Source organism: Enoplosus armatus, chromosome 8 (genome assembly GCF_043641665.1).
Source record: "Enoplosus armatus isolate fEnoArm2 chromosome 8, fEnoArm2.hap1, whole genome shotgun sequence".
In the NCBI taxonomy this organism is placed as follows: domain Eukaryota; kingdom Metazoa; phylum Chordata; class Actinopteri; order Centrarchiformes; family Enoplosidae; genus Enoplosus; species Enoplosus armatus.
In genome coordinates this window covers 18,611,646-18,630,369 of record NC_092187.1, presented here as the reverse complement: position 1 = coordinate 18,630,369, position 18,724 = coordinate 18,611,646, and the positions used below count along the sequence as shown (strand labels likewise).

Below are 18,724 nucleotides of genomic sequence, written 5' to 3'. Positions count from 1 at the left end.
TGAGCTTGACTTTCTTCTTTGACTGATAAACTATAAATTAATTTAGTGTATTGCCAAATAATTTGTAATGATTCTGACTTACATCCTTTATTTTTTATTAGTGTCAAAATTAAGGTTAGTGGCCACCAACTGTTTTCTATTTATTCTCTGTGGTTTCTGTGTGGTGGAGTACTTGTTTAAATAATCACTATTCTCTCGCGTAATTTGTGATCCAGACTTTTAGTGTACATTTTAACTCTTTATCTTTAGTTAAATACATATACAATTTCCAGTATCTCTGTACTCTGGTAAAGTAACTGACTATATTACCATGAACATAAGACCTCTCTAATATGCTAATGTAAATCTATTATTCAAAAACCTTTAACATTTTCATCAAGAATCATCACTGTATGGGACATAAATTATGGTTTGTTTGCCATCTATTTTGAAAGATACATTTCTTGCAGAAATTCAACAGGAATGAAAGAATACTTTTATGGCCCTTCCTAATTCCTAATTATTATGATATTAGCGGTACCTTTAAATCTGATATATTAATTTAAGGGCTTTGTTAAAGATATCTATATTTAAATCATCAAGGTGAATACTGGCAAGAACTGTTGCTGCATAAATTACAAATCCAAATAATAAAGAAAACTTTAGTAGTAGTGAAACTTCTGAAATTAAGAAAGCTCTAAAGATTCTGGAGATAAGTTAAATCATCTACATAGCTCATTTGTGTTGAATATACAATACTTCAGACATTTTTGGTTGGCCTAACAAAAATAAACTTTTCTTTTTTCTGCTTTTTTACAAAATCGTCTTTTTCCGACACCTTTCTCAGCAGGATCCAGGTCACTTTGGGTTTCTTAAGTACCTTTCATTGTTAAGATCCATTGTTCTTCCTCCGCAATCCGTCACTGCGGATCCTCAAGTGTTTTGATCACCGCGCTTCCTTTTCTTTTTAAAATCTCACTGGAAAGGTTATCCAAAGATGTATAAAAGCAGTCTAAATGTTATATTTCAAGCCTTCAGGTTTTGAAATTATCTGAGCAAGACAAAAGTCTGTGCATATATTTACATGTGCTTCTGCTCCACTTTGGAGCTTTTTTTTTAATCAATCTTACTGTTAATATAGTGTATACGGTAGAACAAAGGTGAGCAGAAATGATTCATTTAGGATACTTGCTAAAATGGTGCAATCTTGAAATCTACTGTCTTGCATGTCAACAGGAAAGCACAAACCAATAAATATATATATAAAGTTGTCTACAAAAGAATCATGACAAAAGCAATAGGGGATAAAAGTGACAGTTTACAGAATAACAAAGACACAAGAATAGAAACAGATGGGTGACGGACAGATGAGTTTAAAAAGAAAGCAAACAAGGGGTGGGGTAAAAAATAGAACAGCAGCATAATGGACAACACAGATAAAGTGGAAGACTGACAGATGTTGAGGGTAGGAAGGAAATCAGTGGTAAGGAGCAGGATGAGGAAGGAAAAACACAATGTGAGGATGACAAGAGTGAGAAGAGTATGAGCGAGAGAGATCTGCAGAGAAAGAGAGAGAGAGAGCAGGACAGATATGGGCCACAGTGACATTAGGCAGATGGTTCAGAGCGCTCAGCTCTGTTTACATTACTCTCACTGATCAAGCAAAAACAGCCATGAGACAAAAGTGAAACCTGTAGCACGATGTGCGCTTGCAGGTGAACGCCTCCTGTCCGTCTGTGTGTGTGCAGGCAAGGCTGTCATGTGTGAATATGTGTTTTCTCTGCACATGCAATGAGCTTCGGCTGGTGTAAGTATTTATCTGTTGAGATACACTCGACGTGCGTATCACACTCCATGTGTCTGAGCTCACAGGCTCAAAACTAATTGCTTGCTTTTCTCAAGAGGGCAAGGGCTAGTGGGTTTACAGAGTACACAGTAAGGTCCTGTGTTTACGCAACAGCACTCCACCTCTTTAGGAGCTCTGCTTGGCAGCGTTTACCTGCTACCTGTACACACCGCCACGCTCCCAGTGTAAGGCCACTGCACCTGCTCACATCCTCTGTGCTCAACAACATACTCATTTATCTTAACTCATCACTTACATCCTGCAGGCCTTTCCTGTGCAGGTTTGGTCCAGCACCATTATAATCATACCACTACGCATTATAATCTTCATTGCTCACTCCCTGTCAGGGGAGTGAGTGACTGAGTTACCAATATGATTACGGCCTACTGAAAGGGTTATGTTTGGTTTCTGAAGTCTAAAATAAACCAGGAATTGAACGTCACGTCACTGGAAAATCACTTCTTTTTTGCCATAAAAGCGGTCGTCATTTTCCCCCGGGGTGACATGATGGAAGCAGCCAGCCAGTCTGTGGACCTCGGCCTAATCCCTGGATATCAAAATGGCATTATGTAAGAGCTGCTCTGATCTAGACAGGACAGGCAAAACAGCACTAATACTGGCTATTCAGCACAACATAGATTAAAATGTATTTTGCCACAAAAAGCCCCCAAACAGCTTAGGGAGGATATGCAGGCTTAATCAATAAATGATCAACATCGCTCTACGGATGCATTGCTGAATAAATGACCACCTCTATGCTTAACTAGTAAGTCTCCACAAACTGCAAAACAACCCAACAATGTACATTTGACTGATCCTTGATGTTTTCTTCTTTATTTTACTCTTTATTTTAAACTCTTGTGGAGTCTTAGGTTTAAATATTTCACTCAGCGTAAACATCATGTAGCTTCAATGAAGAGCTGGAACAAGCTGATACAGAAATACATGCTGTCAGATGTCAGTGTGAAATAAAATGATTTTAACAACCTTAAAACTACTTAAGTGGGGGGATTTAAGTGGAAAACTGGATGTTAAGGGATTAATAATTGCACGTTTTTTTTTTAATCATAATTAATGCCAAAATGTTGAGAATACCATCATTATGAGATGATGAGTCATATTTGTGTAAAAGGTTTCTCGTACTTTGGAGACATTATATGATCATATGAGTTTAATATGTTGTGGGGCTTTAAAGTGTGTGGTTTACCTGAAACATAATGTAAGTTCAATTCTGCTACCTGTAAAAACTAAATCCATCCATCTAACTTTACTTCCTCATAATCATGAGATACTATCATGAAATACTTTATTTGAGTATATTTTAACTATTTTAATGAAATATAATATCTCTTCATTATGATTTAGTATCTTATATTATATTTAGTATCTTATTATATTGTTATGACGTTTCATTCAAAACTATAAATATGTGAACCTTGTGGTGGCGCTAGAAAACAGAAGATCAAGTCAGTAAGATTCATCCTCTGGGAACCATGAATGTCTGTACAACATCTCAATCCATCAACCAGTGGAGATATTTCAGCCTGGCTAGTGGTGGTGTAAGTCGGCAGTACAGATGTTGATGTTTAAACAAAGAAGAGGCAAATGCATCAATGACATCCACCTGCACCTCATCGTTAATGCCACAGCAGCAACACTGCACCTCCCACTCCACATCCAGACACTCTGCACCTAATGCAACCCCTCTGAAGCTACCGTCTCCAAGTTGGCTGAGGAGGCGAGGATGATGAGAGGGGTGCTAATGGAACATTCAGTAACTTTATTTATAATTTTTCCTCTTCCTTTATGATGGATAGTACAGCAGCCATTTATTTCAGCAGGAAGTCTGTGGTCCTGACAGTGAGTCTATAAACATTGACTTTTAAGGCCATCAGGCCCCCATTTCAGACTGGGAGAGAGTGTTCTTTGAGGAGGACAGAGCAATGTGGACAAATGAGACATTTAACAGCATCCTACAAGACAGACATAAATGTAATGTATAAATAAGATTAATATTTTTATATTAATGGATCACATGGCTACTTGTATGTGAAAGAGGGCAAAAGACATCGCAATGAACCCACAGAGAATCATCACCCAACTGCAGCTCCCCTCAGCTCTGCAGAGCTTTATAGCATCTTTTAGCTCATTGTTTTGGTTTTCTGGCACACAACTTTACTGTTTTGGTTCACTCTCCCCGCTCTCATAACGTCACTTTGCCAAAGTAGGCAGCTGTTTTCAGCAAAAAAGCTCAAAAAAATGTATGCTACCTGGTAAAGAAACAAACTGGAGATAAAGAGACAGATATTAATCTCAGGAGTTGGTAGAGACCAAAGACAGAGCTAAAAGAGAGTGAATTTTGGACTTACATGACTCCACATGAATGCTAAGCTTACTCTTTAACTGCTGGATGTGTAAAAAAGCAACTGTTTGCTAACACCAAACCAACTTTAATGGCAATATGTTTGTTTGTGTCCCCAAAGTGGCCCAAAAACTCTGTCTAAGGGAAATTGATCAACAGAACAACAAATTTAGTCTATCTGTGCAGTAAAGTAACTAAACAATCCTCTCCAAAAACAGACAGTAGGATGTGACTAATAGCCAGCACTCACGAGCCAATTCCATCTCAAACCAAACAATCTTAATCAAACTGTCTGAGGTTTGTGTGTAGTGCATAGTCCTTCTTACAGAGAGTCAGCCCAGCATTTCTTTCCTTTTTTCCCAGCATGTTCACACGGCACAGCAGTAGGTGACCTGCCCCCTCCTTTGATCCCTCCATCCTGCTCTCCATCCCACTTAACAGTACTCAGCCAACACCCGACACTGATCACAGCCAGGTGTGTGTGTGTGTGTGTGTGTGTGTGTGTGTGTGTGTGTGTGTGTGTGTGCATACATGCAAATGCACAAAATTAGCAGGTCAGGGAAGATCTTAACATTTTCCCCAGACACCTGGTATTACTTCTGTACCGCTTCATTTACTCAGGCCCCTTTGCAAGTCAGTTGACAGAATGAAAAGTTCAGAGGCTTAAAAATGAAATGATTGAAATGAATACTGAAGCTGCAGACCAAACGCTCTTTCAGGACATGAAATTTACACTTTAAATCCCTTTAGTTCAGCTGTAAGCAAGAAAAAAAATCAATCCGATACATCTCATCTCTCATCAGTCAGCCAGTCAGTTTAGAAGTTGTTGATATGCAAAAACAAGCTTTGCTGTGTGTGCAGGTGTATGCATGTTCACTTTCCTGACTTAATATTCCTGTTAAAGAGCTCATTTTGAAGCCAGCAGTCATTATACACCTCTTATGCTTGGAAGATGGAGATGTGATGATGGTGGTGATTTTATATATAACTCAATGTTGTTGAAGACACTCTCTCTCTCTCTGTGTGAGTGTGTGTGTGTGTGTGTGTGCTTCTTTCTCAGTCTTGTGAAAGGTTCTGCTTAGTGTTGGCCCGAGATTCACACCCACGAAGACTGTGAATTATCAGAGATGGCAGCGCAGCTTTCACTTAGCAACTATCACCCACATTCCACAGCCTCCCTCCAAAGACCTGCAGTCCCCCACCCAGGTTCAGGGAGGGTGCAGCGTGGGGGACCAAATGAGGAGGAGAGGACTTTGTCTTACAGGCTCATTACACCAAAAGAACCAGTCAGAACATACTGTATTCCCGGTATTTGCCCCTTTCCAACAAATTATTATTATCAATAAATCTTTTTTTTATTTCATCAATAAATTGTTAAATCTATAAAATGTAGAGGGTAACAAAGCCCAAATCCCAACCAATCACTTCACTGCTCAATAAGCCCCGCCTCTCTTCAGAGAGCCTGTCAAACTTGCACTTTCACTCTTGCGCATGTATGTAGATTTACCAATTCTTGGTAATTTTTCAAACAATAGGTTTTCAATTTCAATGGTGTTAAAAGGCTAAAGCTGCATGTCTCAGGCTAAGCGTCGAGATCCTCACCATTCGATGATCCATGAGGAAGACATTAAGAAACAACATTGTTCTTGTATTGCAGTATAGAGCTAGTTAGTCCTGGAATTATAAGTATGATTCAGAGAATTGTAAGAGAAAAGCCTTTGAGGATGAGAACTAAGCAATGCGTCAGCTAACATTGGCTGGGGTTACTGCCGTCTAAACTTCCGCAAATCCAACAAAGAGTGGGACAGAGCCACTAATGTTAGCCAAAACTTTTAAAGCATCTAGGACCAGCTTTCAAACAGTGCATGGGCAAGTCATGAACGAGGATATAACAAATGAATGTAGTTAGTTAATGAGATGCTAACTCTTGGCCTTGGAAGTAGTACTCGATTACAAGTGTAGGTAGTAAGCTAGTTAGTCGGACATGCTAACGATTGCAGACGTTTCAGCAGAGGAACACACTGTTTAATCCATTTCTCACACTTTCACGAAAGAGATTTTGGTTTTGGAAAAGTTAAAAAAGAGATAGCACCCTAAAAACTCTTGAAATGGCAAATATTGCTCATACTAAACACTGCTTCAACAAGAGGAGAAATCAAAAAATTGACTGGGCTGCCTTGCCTAGTTACAGTTGCTAAGCTATGATTGGACAATCGCTGTTTCAGGGAGGGGTTTTAGTCAATTAATCGACTAATCCTTTCAGCACTGCTTAACTTCAGAAGGTTTGGAGCTGTCTTGGACTACTGAGGTCACTTAAATACACTGAGAACAATATTTCATTCTGACGTGGAAAAAAAATCATTTAGCTGGACAGTACTGTCTATAAAAACTGTGTGGGGAACAAGATGCTGAATTTAAAGACCTTTTCCCAGAGGGAGCAATGACTGATGGGATATTGTTGTTGAAACGGGGCCAGCGAGAGTGCAAGTCAGAGCTCATCGGCCTTTGAGGAGCATCTGGAACTCCTTAGAGCATCTGTGTAAGATCAGGCTCTGTAAAACACACTCTAGCACCCCAAACACAATGACAGTGCTTTATTCGTGACAAACCCTAAGAGTCTCCCCCGTAGGTTGCCCGTTATCTTTCCTTGAGAGCGTCTGTTATTTATTTCCATATTCTTTCATTTCTTTTTCCCTGCCTCTTCCCGCTCTGACTCGCGCTCACTGTCACTTTGAGCCTTTGTGAAAGAGTCTGTGCATGTGTGCAGTTACAGGCAGCTGCTGGGTTTGTGTACTCAGCCTGAGTCTCATGTCTACACACAGCTCGCACTGCCCTTATCTGAAATGACCAGAACCACATCAGCAGATAAAGAGTCGAGCCCCACCTGCTCACTATGCTCCCTCAGTCGTGGTGGTGGTCTATACACCGTCTGGGGGTGAGTGTCTAACGGAGTCGCACTACAATCAGACATTTGTGTCTTACAGTGGAAAAACTTCACATGAAAAATAATCTTTTAAGCTGCAGAGAAAAAAGGTTTTGGAGCACAATCACCTGTACAGTCTTGTCATTTCTGTAATTTGTGATGAACAGCAGGGCAGAGTTTTGTTCTTTCTCAGGAAATCATTTTCCAGGACATTTCCAGGACAACATCAATCAAACTGTTTAAAGGTATTCTTAGTTTCTAAAATCTGTCATCATTGCGACTGACATGAAGCAGTGTCTTTTAAACTAAACGTTATACTTTTGCTCTAACGTGTTTGAGCTTTCTAGTTCCTCAATTTCAATTATATTTTCCACATTCTCAAAGTTGTTTCCACTTTTGATATTTTATTTACTCTTGTAAATGTGAATGCAGACAGTCTGCGGATTCCCATCATAGATCTTTACATGCACATATACCAGGGGAAGAAAAATGTTCTGTGTAAATATCATGGACATATGGATCGGAAAAAGGTCCTCTTTCACATGGAAAGATTGTGACAAACTCCAGTCCACACACCCTTGTTTTTTTCAATCTATTTCTAGTAAAGAAACATAAAAGAAAAAAAACACAATATGCTTAAGGTTAACGTGGAAAACATTGCTCAGATCGGATTGTCTTATGCTGTGTCCAAAATCACCCCCTCATTCACTATTCCCTATAATAAATATTCAATTGTTTACACGGAAAGCAGTGTACAAGACACGGACACTACTTTTTTATTCCATCGTGGGAACTTTTAAAGTCACTATATGGAGCATAAATTTCACACACAGTAAATAAAGACTAAATATACTGCACTTTACAGTAAGTAGAGAGTGATTTTGGACACAGCATCAGTCTGACATTTCACTTGAAGTAGATCTATAAGTAATTTACTGAGAGATTTGTTCCAACAGTAGACAATAAAACATGTAGATTTATTTTCTAGTCAACTAATTCAGTCATATAATAGATGCGGTTTACTACATTAGCAGCTGGAATCTTACAATCTTTGTGCTGTGGAAGTGGTGTATTTTTTTGTGTATATAAGTAGAAAATATGAATATACACAAATGTGTGATACTTTAGATAAATCACAAAAGAGCAGAAAGTGTGTAGCTGATATTATATCTATGTTCTTTAAAAACAGGAAATGGTGAAAATATGGGGCAATTGTTTATGCTTCCCAAAGTGGAATTTATTCAGACAGCCAGTCACAATATATTTTATTACAATACAAACATGTTTTTATAAGCTAAAAGAGACTGAATATCCTGCCACTCTAACTCTTTTCCCTGTCACCACTGGTATTTGTTTTTGGATAAGTCAACTGTTTTTTCGTATCTATAAACATAAAAGTAAGACTGATGACACACTATTTCTATTAATAATTCTATCTGCTGGCTGTTCTGTGTTTCCTTCTGCTGTTTTAAACATCTTAGAGGCTATGCACTGAAACACAAGACCATACACATTACATAAATAATGTACAGCCCCGTCGTTGACAATTACTTGTAATGTAAATTCTAATCACACTGATGATGTTCAAACTCCTTTTTCCTGTTTCTATAAACACGGACAGGGACATGCTAGGGGTCCTAACACTGAAAAACTACACACCACACACATTTCTGCTGGCAACCATACGGGTGTGACTACTGTGGAGAGAGTGTGACTATTAAAGTATTCTGGCACTGGAGTTGCAAAAGTGTTTTTATTTAAAGAACAAACAAAAAAATCTGAATATAAAAAAAAGAACGGAGCTTGAGAAAATCAAAACCTTTTTTCACAATATTATCAAGTTTTTCTGGAACGCATGGGATCCCTGCCACGACGCTAGGCTTTACATGCTGTGGACAGACAACAGGTTCAGGGATAACTGCTGTGATTAAACAAAAAGCCTGTTAGAGAAGTTATGTCAACATTAGAGGAATGTAAAGGAGCTGTAATTAGTAATAAAACCAATTATCTGTGCCAGAAAATAACAGAACCATACAAATGATTCAAGCCAGCGAGTTTTCTGCCTCTGCCTCCACATTACTGGGGCTACAAACATGCACAGTCATAGCGAGCTGACCAGAGATAAGCTTCCCTGAACCAGACAACTGGCAAACAGCATCCTGTGCATCCCTCCCTCTCGACTCCCCACCACCTCCACTCATATGACCTCTCCTCTGTCGTCGCCATGTTTAATTATGGACCTTCTCATTTCGACAGCAGGGGGGAGGAAAACAAAGCACGAATCTATCCGAGCAGCCAAACAGCAGCATGTCTAGAAAGCTCGAACCCCTCCAACAGCCGCCCTTCGAGCTTTCACTTTCTCAGAAGGAGAAGTGAACAGCAGAAATCAATTTTGACCTGATTTTTTATTTTTTTATTTATTTTTTTTGTCTTTACTTGAAGCAACGGTTACCAAACTGTACACCAGCAGGCTGAACTGGGTCTCGGGCTGCTTGAGTCGTAGTTGTTTCCATGGCAACCGCTGGACCAACTGAACACAAGCACTGAGGGAGACACTTAGCAATGCTGTTTATTCCCCATCATTCTCAGAAGTGATGCTAAACTGATTTTCCAGCATTCTTATTGGTCCACAGATTGGTGGTATGTGTGTCTGCGGGTGTGTATATGTGTGCATATCTATGCGATTCTTATACAAGTGAAACAGGCAGTTACAAGCAAGTTAAGTGTATTTACACAGAGAATCAATTAATATGACATTCAGGTGTATCAGTGCCTAAATCTAATCTGCAACCTATGTGGATCCTTTGAGTAAAGCTGTGGTATGTTTTCTGCGTGTGTGTGTGTGTGGGATGCCATCAGTCAGCACCAATCCTGGTCGTGAGCAAAGTGTACATGTGACAGGTATCCTCGTTAAAATGCTGCTGCTGCGTTAAACACACAAATTATTTATCAAGGAGGCTGTGGAAGGACTGCGTGGGGAGAATATCGGATTCTCCTCCGATCACACCGCTTCGCTGCCTCCTCCCTCCATTATACAGGGTGTCTTATTCTATAGCTGCAGCTTTGCACAGGTGATCATCACAGGCTGACACTTCCTCCACTGGGATCCAAGTCTCCCATCTCGATGCACGAAGCACACAAGGTTATTCCAGCACCACGAGCTGCTGCGAAACTGTAAACAGCTGATACAGTAGATACGGTGTGAGATGTGCACTGATTAAAATGTATTTCATTCTCTGTATAATATCCTGGAAATTTGAAAATTGAATAAACAGCCATTTGGAAAGTTTGACGTCAGACTGTAGTGGACTTGCATATACACTAAAAGCATTACTACAGGAGCAGCACATTGTTATTTAAACTCTATTCCCTTATCTTATCTACTTAATAAAAAACACACTTTAAACACTTAGTGGGAGCTTGACAAGGAGACCAGTGAAACATATTGACTGTCCCCTGACCCAGAGTCCACATAGAGGCCTGTGCTGTTTAATGGGCTTTTAGGGGCTTAACCCACCATCTCTGCTGTGGTCAAAGATCAAAGATCCATCACGAAAAGCATTACGTTACGCTTCGTTAACAGAAAAAGATAAAGAAATCGTTTGAGTATATGTGACTATACAGTATTAGCCTCTACACCAGTGTAGTGTTTCAGGGTATGTGAAAATGCAGCCCCATGTGCATGCAGAGAAAAGGGGGTTAGAGTGACCTGCCTGTTGCTCTGACGCAGGCTCTGATAAGACTGTTCCATGTGACGCAACAGTTAGCAGAAACGCCAAGGGCCGGGTATTTTTAGGAACCAGTCTTTGACCTCTCACAGCACTTGTGTCAACAACATCCACACAACAATGTTAGCCATTGTCGGGGGGGGCATAAAGCAAATAAAGCTGGGGTGAAGAATGTACAATTATGAGAAGCTTCAGTGACAAAAATCCAAAGATTTCATTGACAAACATATCGGCAGTGATCAGTATGCGTGCGAAATAGGACAGCCCAGCAGAGTGATGTGGTGCATTTTTCTGATTTAATCCTGGACAGAAGCACATACTGTACACCCACACATACAGGAGGCAGGACAATAGTTTTGGGAAGAATAACAAACAGCAGCAATTCTGACAAACATTCAATAGAGACTTGAAGGGAAGGTGACAACAATAACAAAGCATGGGATGGTGTGTGTGTGTGTGCGTGTGTGTGTGTGTATTGATGGGTGGCTGGGTGGGACATGCACATGAGTATGTACTGTACTGCTATGGCTAATTGATTTCAGCTGAGGAGTCTGAGGATCGCAGACATGGCGACACAAAAAAACACGAGGAGAACAGCAGAGTGAAGCTCACACGCAACAAGCCGTCTCCATTACAAGCCACTTTTACATGTTAGATATATGATTGGTGTTTGTTTTGAATACAGTCCTGTGTGTAACGAGGTGGTTCAAACTCCAATATACTGTAGTTTATGGTGTGAGCGTGTACAATAGGACACTGAAAGTGAAGCTAAGAACAGACACTCGAGTCTACCATATGCAGCTGTAAAAACACACATAGCAACCGACGCCAAGAGCAATACAGGTTAAGAAACAACCAGATGGACTGCATGTGTTTTGAAAAGTTTGAAGGGATTATGGGCCATAAATTTCAAGAGATGGACATGAAATGGTTCTCATGTGGCAGACAGACCCCATCAAGATGTCTGCAAGAGCCTCATTTTACTCTGGTCTTACATGACAGATTGTGTTAGCAACAACTGAGAATAAAAACAGGATAACAACCCTGAAAATAATTGTACTGCTCATACTATATTAAGATTTTTGTGATTATATTATGGCATATTTTGGCCAAGAAATTATAATAATGGTATATTTAAAAGTACTTAAGTAAACAGCCTATTTTACAGCTGTTCTGTTTTCAGCTTATTCTTTGTTCATGTCTTGAATTAAGGTGGTCTTTAGTTTTGTGACTTGGCCATCAAGTCATTCTGTCAGGACTTTTATTATAGTCTTTCATGTCTCTGATTTGAAACACTTGTTTTGTGTTTTGTGTTTTGCACTTAATACTGTGAGTCACCGCTGATGTAATTTAGTATTTTACCTTTAACAGGGCAGCTTGCCAGTCAAAATGTCAGTTTATATAGATGAAGTAACTATTCTAGAGTAACACGTGTCAGGCTATTGTCACATTTTGGACAGAATTTACCAGATTTTATTAGAAAGTAACAACACATTATATAAACTGAATGCTACGTTGCAAAATAAACACAAAGCTAGATAATGTGAGGGCCTTTCATCATTATAGACCCTGATAACTTAACTTAATCAGGTTATAAATCTTAAATATTTCTCTGTAGGATAAAATGTTTATGACTAGATAAACAACAGTCAAAATTGAAGTTAATAAACATCCTGATGAATGTATTAAAAGTTTAACAGTCAAAAACTCAGTTAATCTTAGGGCTGCAACTAACGATTATTTTCATTATCGATTAATCTGCCGATTATTGTCACGATTAATTGATTATTTGTTTAGTCTATAAAATTGTGAAAAATGCTCATCACAATTTCCCAGAGTCCAAAGTGACACCTTCAAATTGCAAATTGCAAATGTTTTACATTTTCGCTTGAAAAATGACTGAATCGATTTATCGATTATCAAAATAGTTGACTCATTCTCTTTCGATCAAATATCGAGTAATCGTTGCAGCTCTAGTTAATCCGCTGTGAGTGTGGTTTGATTGACAGTGACCTGGCAACATAAGCAAGGTACCACATAACTGTCATCACAAATGTTTTCTAAACTGATTGGTGCACAACCATACGTGACATCGTCTCACAGAACTGCCGAGCACCAGATGTGGTGATCATGGGCGACACTGAAATTAACCCTAACCCATTGACCTCATTAATCAGCTTCTTGTACTTTTTCAGAAATCAACACACATTTGAGAAGAGAATCAGACATCCAGAATCTAGTTACTGTCCCAGTCAACAGTAACCGCTCAACCCAACTCAACTCCTTCTCAATCCCCAGTTTAAATCCGCAGTGCCAGCAAACAGAAGACGGCAACGAAAAGATAGACAGAAAAAGAAGATCTGCATTTACATCATTCCTCGTACACAACTTGTACCCATCAACACCAACAGAAAAAAAAACAGTGAGGTTAATGAGTTATTGGAGAAAGAGGAAATACTTGCACACAAGCGTGAAGCAGTGATGGATGACACTGTTTCACATAGTACACAGACGACCTTAGGAATAAACAGCATTGCCGGGCTGCAGCTATCTCATGACATTCATTCACTTAACGATGGCAAACAATGTTGGAGCCCGTGATGGATTGCACTATGGTTTATCATGCATGATGTTACAGAGCACACAGTAGTTCCCACGAATCCCTAACCTAGTCCTGTACTTCAGTAATTCACTTATAATAAACAATCACAATATTAAAACAAAGTGATCTGTGTTTGGGTTGTTGTCTGAGAATAGATTCTGCTAACACGTGAAAGGATGTGTTACTGATTGCATACCTTATAGTGATGGCAGAGACAATGCAGTGACAATCAGTGATTCATAATTAAGTACTATATCCCCCTATTGTTTTCATGTAATGGCCTTCCCATTATGTTCTCCATAACTTTTCCCCAAGGAGATGACAGTTGTGGAACAGCTATGCCAGTACAGAAATCAAGCAGCCACCATACTGTGCCCACCCCCCACCATCTCTGCCTCACCCGTCACCCCACCCTTGGAGAAAAGTACAAAGCGTCCCTTGTGTGAGAGCACAGAGACCTGAGTGATACTGCTTTATATCATGGTATTCTCCCACTGTCACACAACAGCACACACACACATACACACACAGAGCCGTCCAGCCAGGGCGGTTCATTCAGCCCACTGACCTTCAGCGAGCCCCTTGGTCCTTGGCATGACGCACAAACAACACACTGAACAACATAAGCCCCAAAGTACATGTGAATACACAGATACAACATGGTGGCATGGTGACAGTAGAGCACTGCAGTGGCTGCGATGACGATTCACATGGTATAACATCACCCTATAATAAACATCTTGACAGAGGAGACATTTTAAATGCCCCCAAACCTGCAGCGACGTGCAGCAACACTGTGTCAAGTTCAGCCAAATTACAGCAATAATTTATAACTGTATATCACAACTTTCAGTTTCCTGATGTATTTAATTACTTATCAACTACTTTAACCTCAATGTTTCCAATGTACCACTTAAAGCAGCTTCAAATTTTGATTAAACATTTTTTAGGCCTGCAACAAATTATTTTCATTATCAATTAATCTGAAGACTATTTTGGCGATTAATCAATTAATCGTTTGATCTACCGAAAGTCATAAAAAATACCTGTTACAATTTACTAAAGCCCATCACAACGACTTCAAATGTCTTGTTTTGTCCGATCAAGCAGCAAATCCTGCCAACTAAGAAGCTTAAACTAAGCAATGTTTGGTGTTTTTGCTTGAAATATGACTTTGGAGACTACATCACACTTCTTAGTGAGTTCAAAATCCATATTCTGGATGCCATTTGTTTATGGTTGATGTTAAGTGATTAAGTGTATATTTTCTTACATGACATATTTGTATCTTAGTTGGCAGGAATTTAAAGCTGCACTATGAAATATTTTTAGATGTGTATGTGAAAGGTGTCGCCTGTAGTGACGCACAGAGAATTATCACCTGACTCTGAAGTCCCTCTCAGCTCAGCAGTGCGTTTAGCATCTTTCAGCTCATTGCTTTGTTTTTTTTCGGCCCGCAACTTTAATGTTTTGGCTCTGTTTCACAGCTCTCATCGACCCTGTTTCCAGCCACAGATGGCAGCTATTTTCAGCAAAAAAGCTTTGATAAACCAACTGTACACTGTATTGTACTGCCCAGCACCAAACGGCAGACAAAGCTAGTACCTAGCTGGTGAACATAGTGAAGGATTTCGCAGCTAAAGAGCCAGATATTTCCCTCAGGAGTTGGTGGAGACCAAAAACATAGCTAAAAGGAGAGTAAAGATTGGACTTACATTCATCAGGTGGCCAGAAAGACGACTCCAAAGGAATGTTAATGTTGCTCTGTGTCTGCTGGATGTTTAACAACTGAACCATGTGGACTACATGGAGAGATGAATCTATCTTATTTTCTATGTATTTCATGTATATTTCCAATATGGCATCAGCAAGACGCACACAATGCTTAGAACCCGTTGATCCTATGAGAGACAGCTATCAGTGGGACGCAGGCTATTCAAATGTTTCCACTGCCTCTTCTTACTCTCATGAAAGCAAGTTAGTTGCTACATCATATTAAAAACCGTCTGCTCTAGACCTAAAGTATTGTTATCTGGATTTGAATGCTTAGCTAACCAACATGCATTTGTGCAGATTGACCCACCAAAGGGTATCCGAGTTAAAAAAGGTTAAACATAACTTGATGAAAGTATGTTGAACTTCATTCATTAAAAAACTGCAGAATAAAATGGCCACATGCTGTTTGAGAAATAACATAACAGAAATAACAGAAAGGGAATGTAGAATGTAGAACTGTCAAAACAGTTTCCGCCCTGTTCACCATCAGTGTCAGTTCAGGTCAACCAAGACAAGCAAAGAGAACAGTCAAACAGTCTTACCTGTTTCCAGAGGAACTTGTCTTCCTGGTTGATCTGCCAGGTGGTGACTACGTGTATGATGGACAGCACTGCTCCACTCAGCACCGCTGCTCTCATCCTCACAGGCAGCAGAGTGTAGATGATGTAGATGAAGAACACAGACCACCAGATGCCTTCTGAAGCGCTCCTGGGCGCCACCATGAGCACCCCGAACACCTGTACTGACACCAAGACTCCGATCACCAGGTAACTGACCATCCACATGTAGTCCTGGTGGAAGCCGTTGCGGTTGCACACTACCATAAGAGCCATGAAGAGCGCCATGGCCACCGACAGGGCTGACGAGTAGGCCACGTGAGGGGCGGCGTGGACACAGTGGAAGGTCAGCATGATGCCGCACACGATCACAAGTACCCCCATGAGCATGGTCAAGGAGCTCTGGTTCAGCCTAAAGAAGTAACGCTGGTATAGGCGCTCCAGTTTGCGGGACTGGAATTTTTTCGACTGGAACACCCGCACCACCCTAAGCCAGCAGTCCGCAGCCGTCACCACTCCTGCTGCGCCGTTGGGACCATCATCGCCCATGTCCCCGCTTCCTCCGTTACATCCCCCTTTCCTCCCTTTCAACTCTCCGTCCTCAAAGCCCAAGTCGACCGATTTCAGCCCCACCCCTTCCCCGGGAGCCCCTCCCCTTTTGCCGTAGTGGTCCTCCTGCCATCCGCAACGGACGCCGAAGTTGCCCCCGCCTCCCACAGCCCCCGCCACCCCTCCGCGGTGGTGCTGATGGAGGGGGGCTCCAGAGGGGGGCTCCATAGCATCTGGGTCCCGCAGACAGCTCATGTAACGCGGGTTGCAGAGAGATGAGCCTCCCTTCCGTTTGGACTTCTTGCCATTGCGCTCCCCCCACGCAGTCTTGCGGTCGTCCACTCTGGCGACTAGGAAACCACTGAACCAGGACATTCTGTGTGCGTAGAGAGAGGAACGTTCAGTACAGGAACAGGTCAAAGACAGATAACAGCACTGATATCATGTGGGAGGACCATTTCCTTCTATCCACTCTTTCCACCTGTAGGAGTTGCACATTTACCTGTTGGGGTTCTGGTACATGTCCCAGCCCTTTCCCTTGCAGCCGGTTCACTCATTTATCCACGTGGACAAAATTTTGAAGAAGTGAGGAGGGGTATGTAGAGGCCACACCGCAGGGCCACAGGACTGGATGGGGTCAAAAGGTGCACCAGTCGCTTCACAAAGCCCCAGATGTTTCTGTCCGAGCCAGTGATCAGAGACCGAGGTTAATGAGAAGACCAGTCTCTGCTGCCAGGCCTATCTCCAAGGCTTCAGCTGGGTCTACAGGAAAAATCAAACACACACATATTGTAGAGTGACAAACAGGAAAATCCAGTGCACAAATAGACCTGCGATGGTGTCATGGCAGAAATTTAAGCAGTGAGTAGTTCAGGTGAGACACCCCATGATAGTAATGTGGCTGTCTTGTCAAGTCTATCGTTGATAATAATGCTCACATTAATGAACAGGCCTGATTCACATTTACCTCCATTGATAACTTGTTAGCAAAGATCTCCTTCACCCCAAATCTGAATGAATAAAATACATCATTGTCCACTAAATGCACATGAACCTCATTTCCTGGATAACCAGACACACTTCAGACAGACAGATTTCTTCTCATGTCTGACAACGGAGACAGATTCATAGGACAGGAACATGCAACTTCCAAAACTATGGGGGATGAGGACGGAGAGAGGGGGAGGGATAGGACCCAAAATAGCTTGAAGGCATGGTTTTTTAAGGTGAACCAGAACTTTCTCATTTGACCCCTGTGCAAAAACACACCCTCTGGTATAAACACACAACAGCGTTTTGGAGTCAGTTGGGCTGAAGATAAAGAACGACTCCTTCAAGCTCTGTTTATTATCACAATCAATGATAAAGGACGAGCAATAAATACAGATAAATGCCACTGGACAACAGGACACTGTCAAGACAAATATCAAGATAGTAATGGGAGACACAACATGACAGGATCTGTGGGCCCTGCAGCACTAAACCAAAAGATGTTTAGAAATGACCAAGCTACCAATACTTCCCTTTTAGCGTATTATAACATATACATCACAGACATACATACACATGTTTGACTTTTAAAGGCATACCATCAGTGTATGAAAGTGTGTTTAATTTGTTATGTGATATACTATGTTTTGAGACATATGGATATCTTGCCACTGTATGCGTAATGTAAGTACTGTCTTGTAAGTCTATGTGGGCTGGGCACCTTTGGATGTATGACATACATTCATTCATTCATTCATTCATGTATGTATGAGAGCCGATACTGCCCTTATTAAGTGGACTGGGTATTGACCAGACGTGACCAATCCAACAGTTTGTTCGTGTTACATTCATTCGGTCATGGTGGGCTGCTGACTCTGTTTTTAGTGCTGCAGCAATGTTCCTGCCTTCACGTTATCTGACAAGAGAATGATCCCGACTTCCACACAGTGAGGTAAACAGATTTTAAATTTGGGAGTAAGACAACACTGGTATCGGTGCATCCCTACATTGTAATTGTGGTTATAGTCCTGACAGAAAATCTCTAAAATATTCCCCAAATAGTCTCTAGAGACTTTAAGTGGGCATTTCTTTGATATTCAGTTGTACGTGGTCACATTTTATAGTATTTTTATCTCCAGTTTTACTATAATAACCCTACAGCATTTTTAATACAATAATAGTAGTATATTCATTGTAAGCACTGTTCGTTTTCGGCCTGATTTAATTATAAAACGTCCACATATGCCTCAGCAACTGCTACCAGCTGATCTTACCAGGCCTCCAGACGCCCTGAGCTCCACACAGCTCAGAGAGACGCGCAACCGCAACGCCGCCGCTGCTGCAGCCGCTTCTGCTGCCGCTGCCGCCGCCTCCTCGACCGGCATTTTCACCGGAGAGGCATGCTGTGTTGT

General features: G+C 40.9%; 1 protein-coding gene across 1 annotated transcript in view; it reads right to left on the bottom strand.

The window, feature by feature from the left end:
- The window catches only part of LOC139289526 (adenylate cyclase type 6-like), a 29,026-nt gene extending 12,156 nt beyond the window's left edge, over positions 1–16,870 (bottom strand). The window contains exons 1-2 of the mRNA XM_070911143.1: positions 16,825–16,870; positions 15,759–16,698 (exon numbers count right to left, since the gene is read on the bottom strand). Coding sequence (XP_070767244.1) covers positions 15,759–16,698; positions 16,825–16,844 — 960 coding nt within the window. The 5' untranslated portion in view covers positions 16,845–16,870. The remainder of the gene's footprint in view (positions 1–15,758; positions 16,699–16,824) is intronic.
- Positions 16,871–18,724: the final 1,854 nt, after the last annotated feature.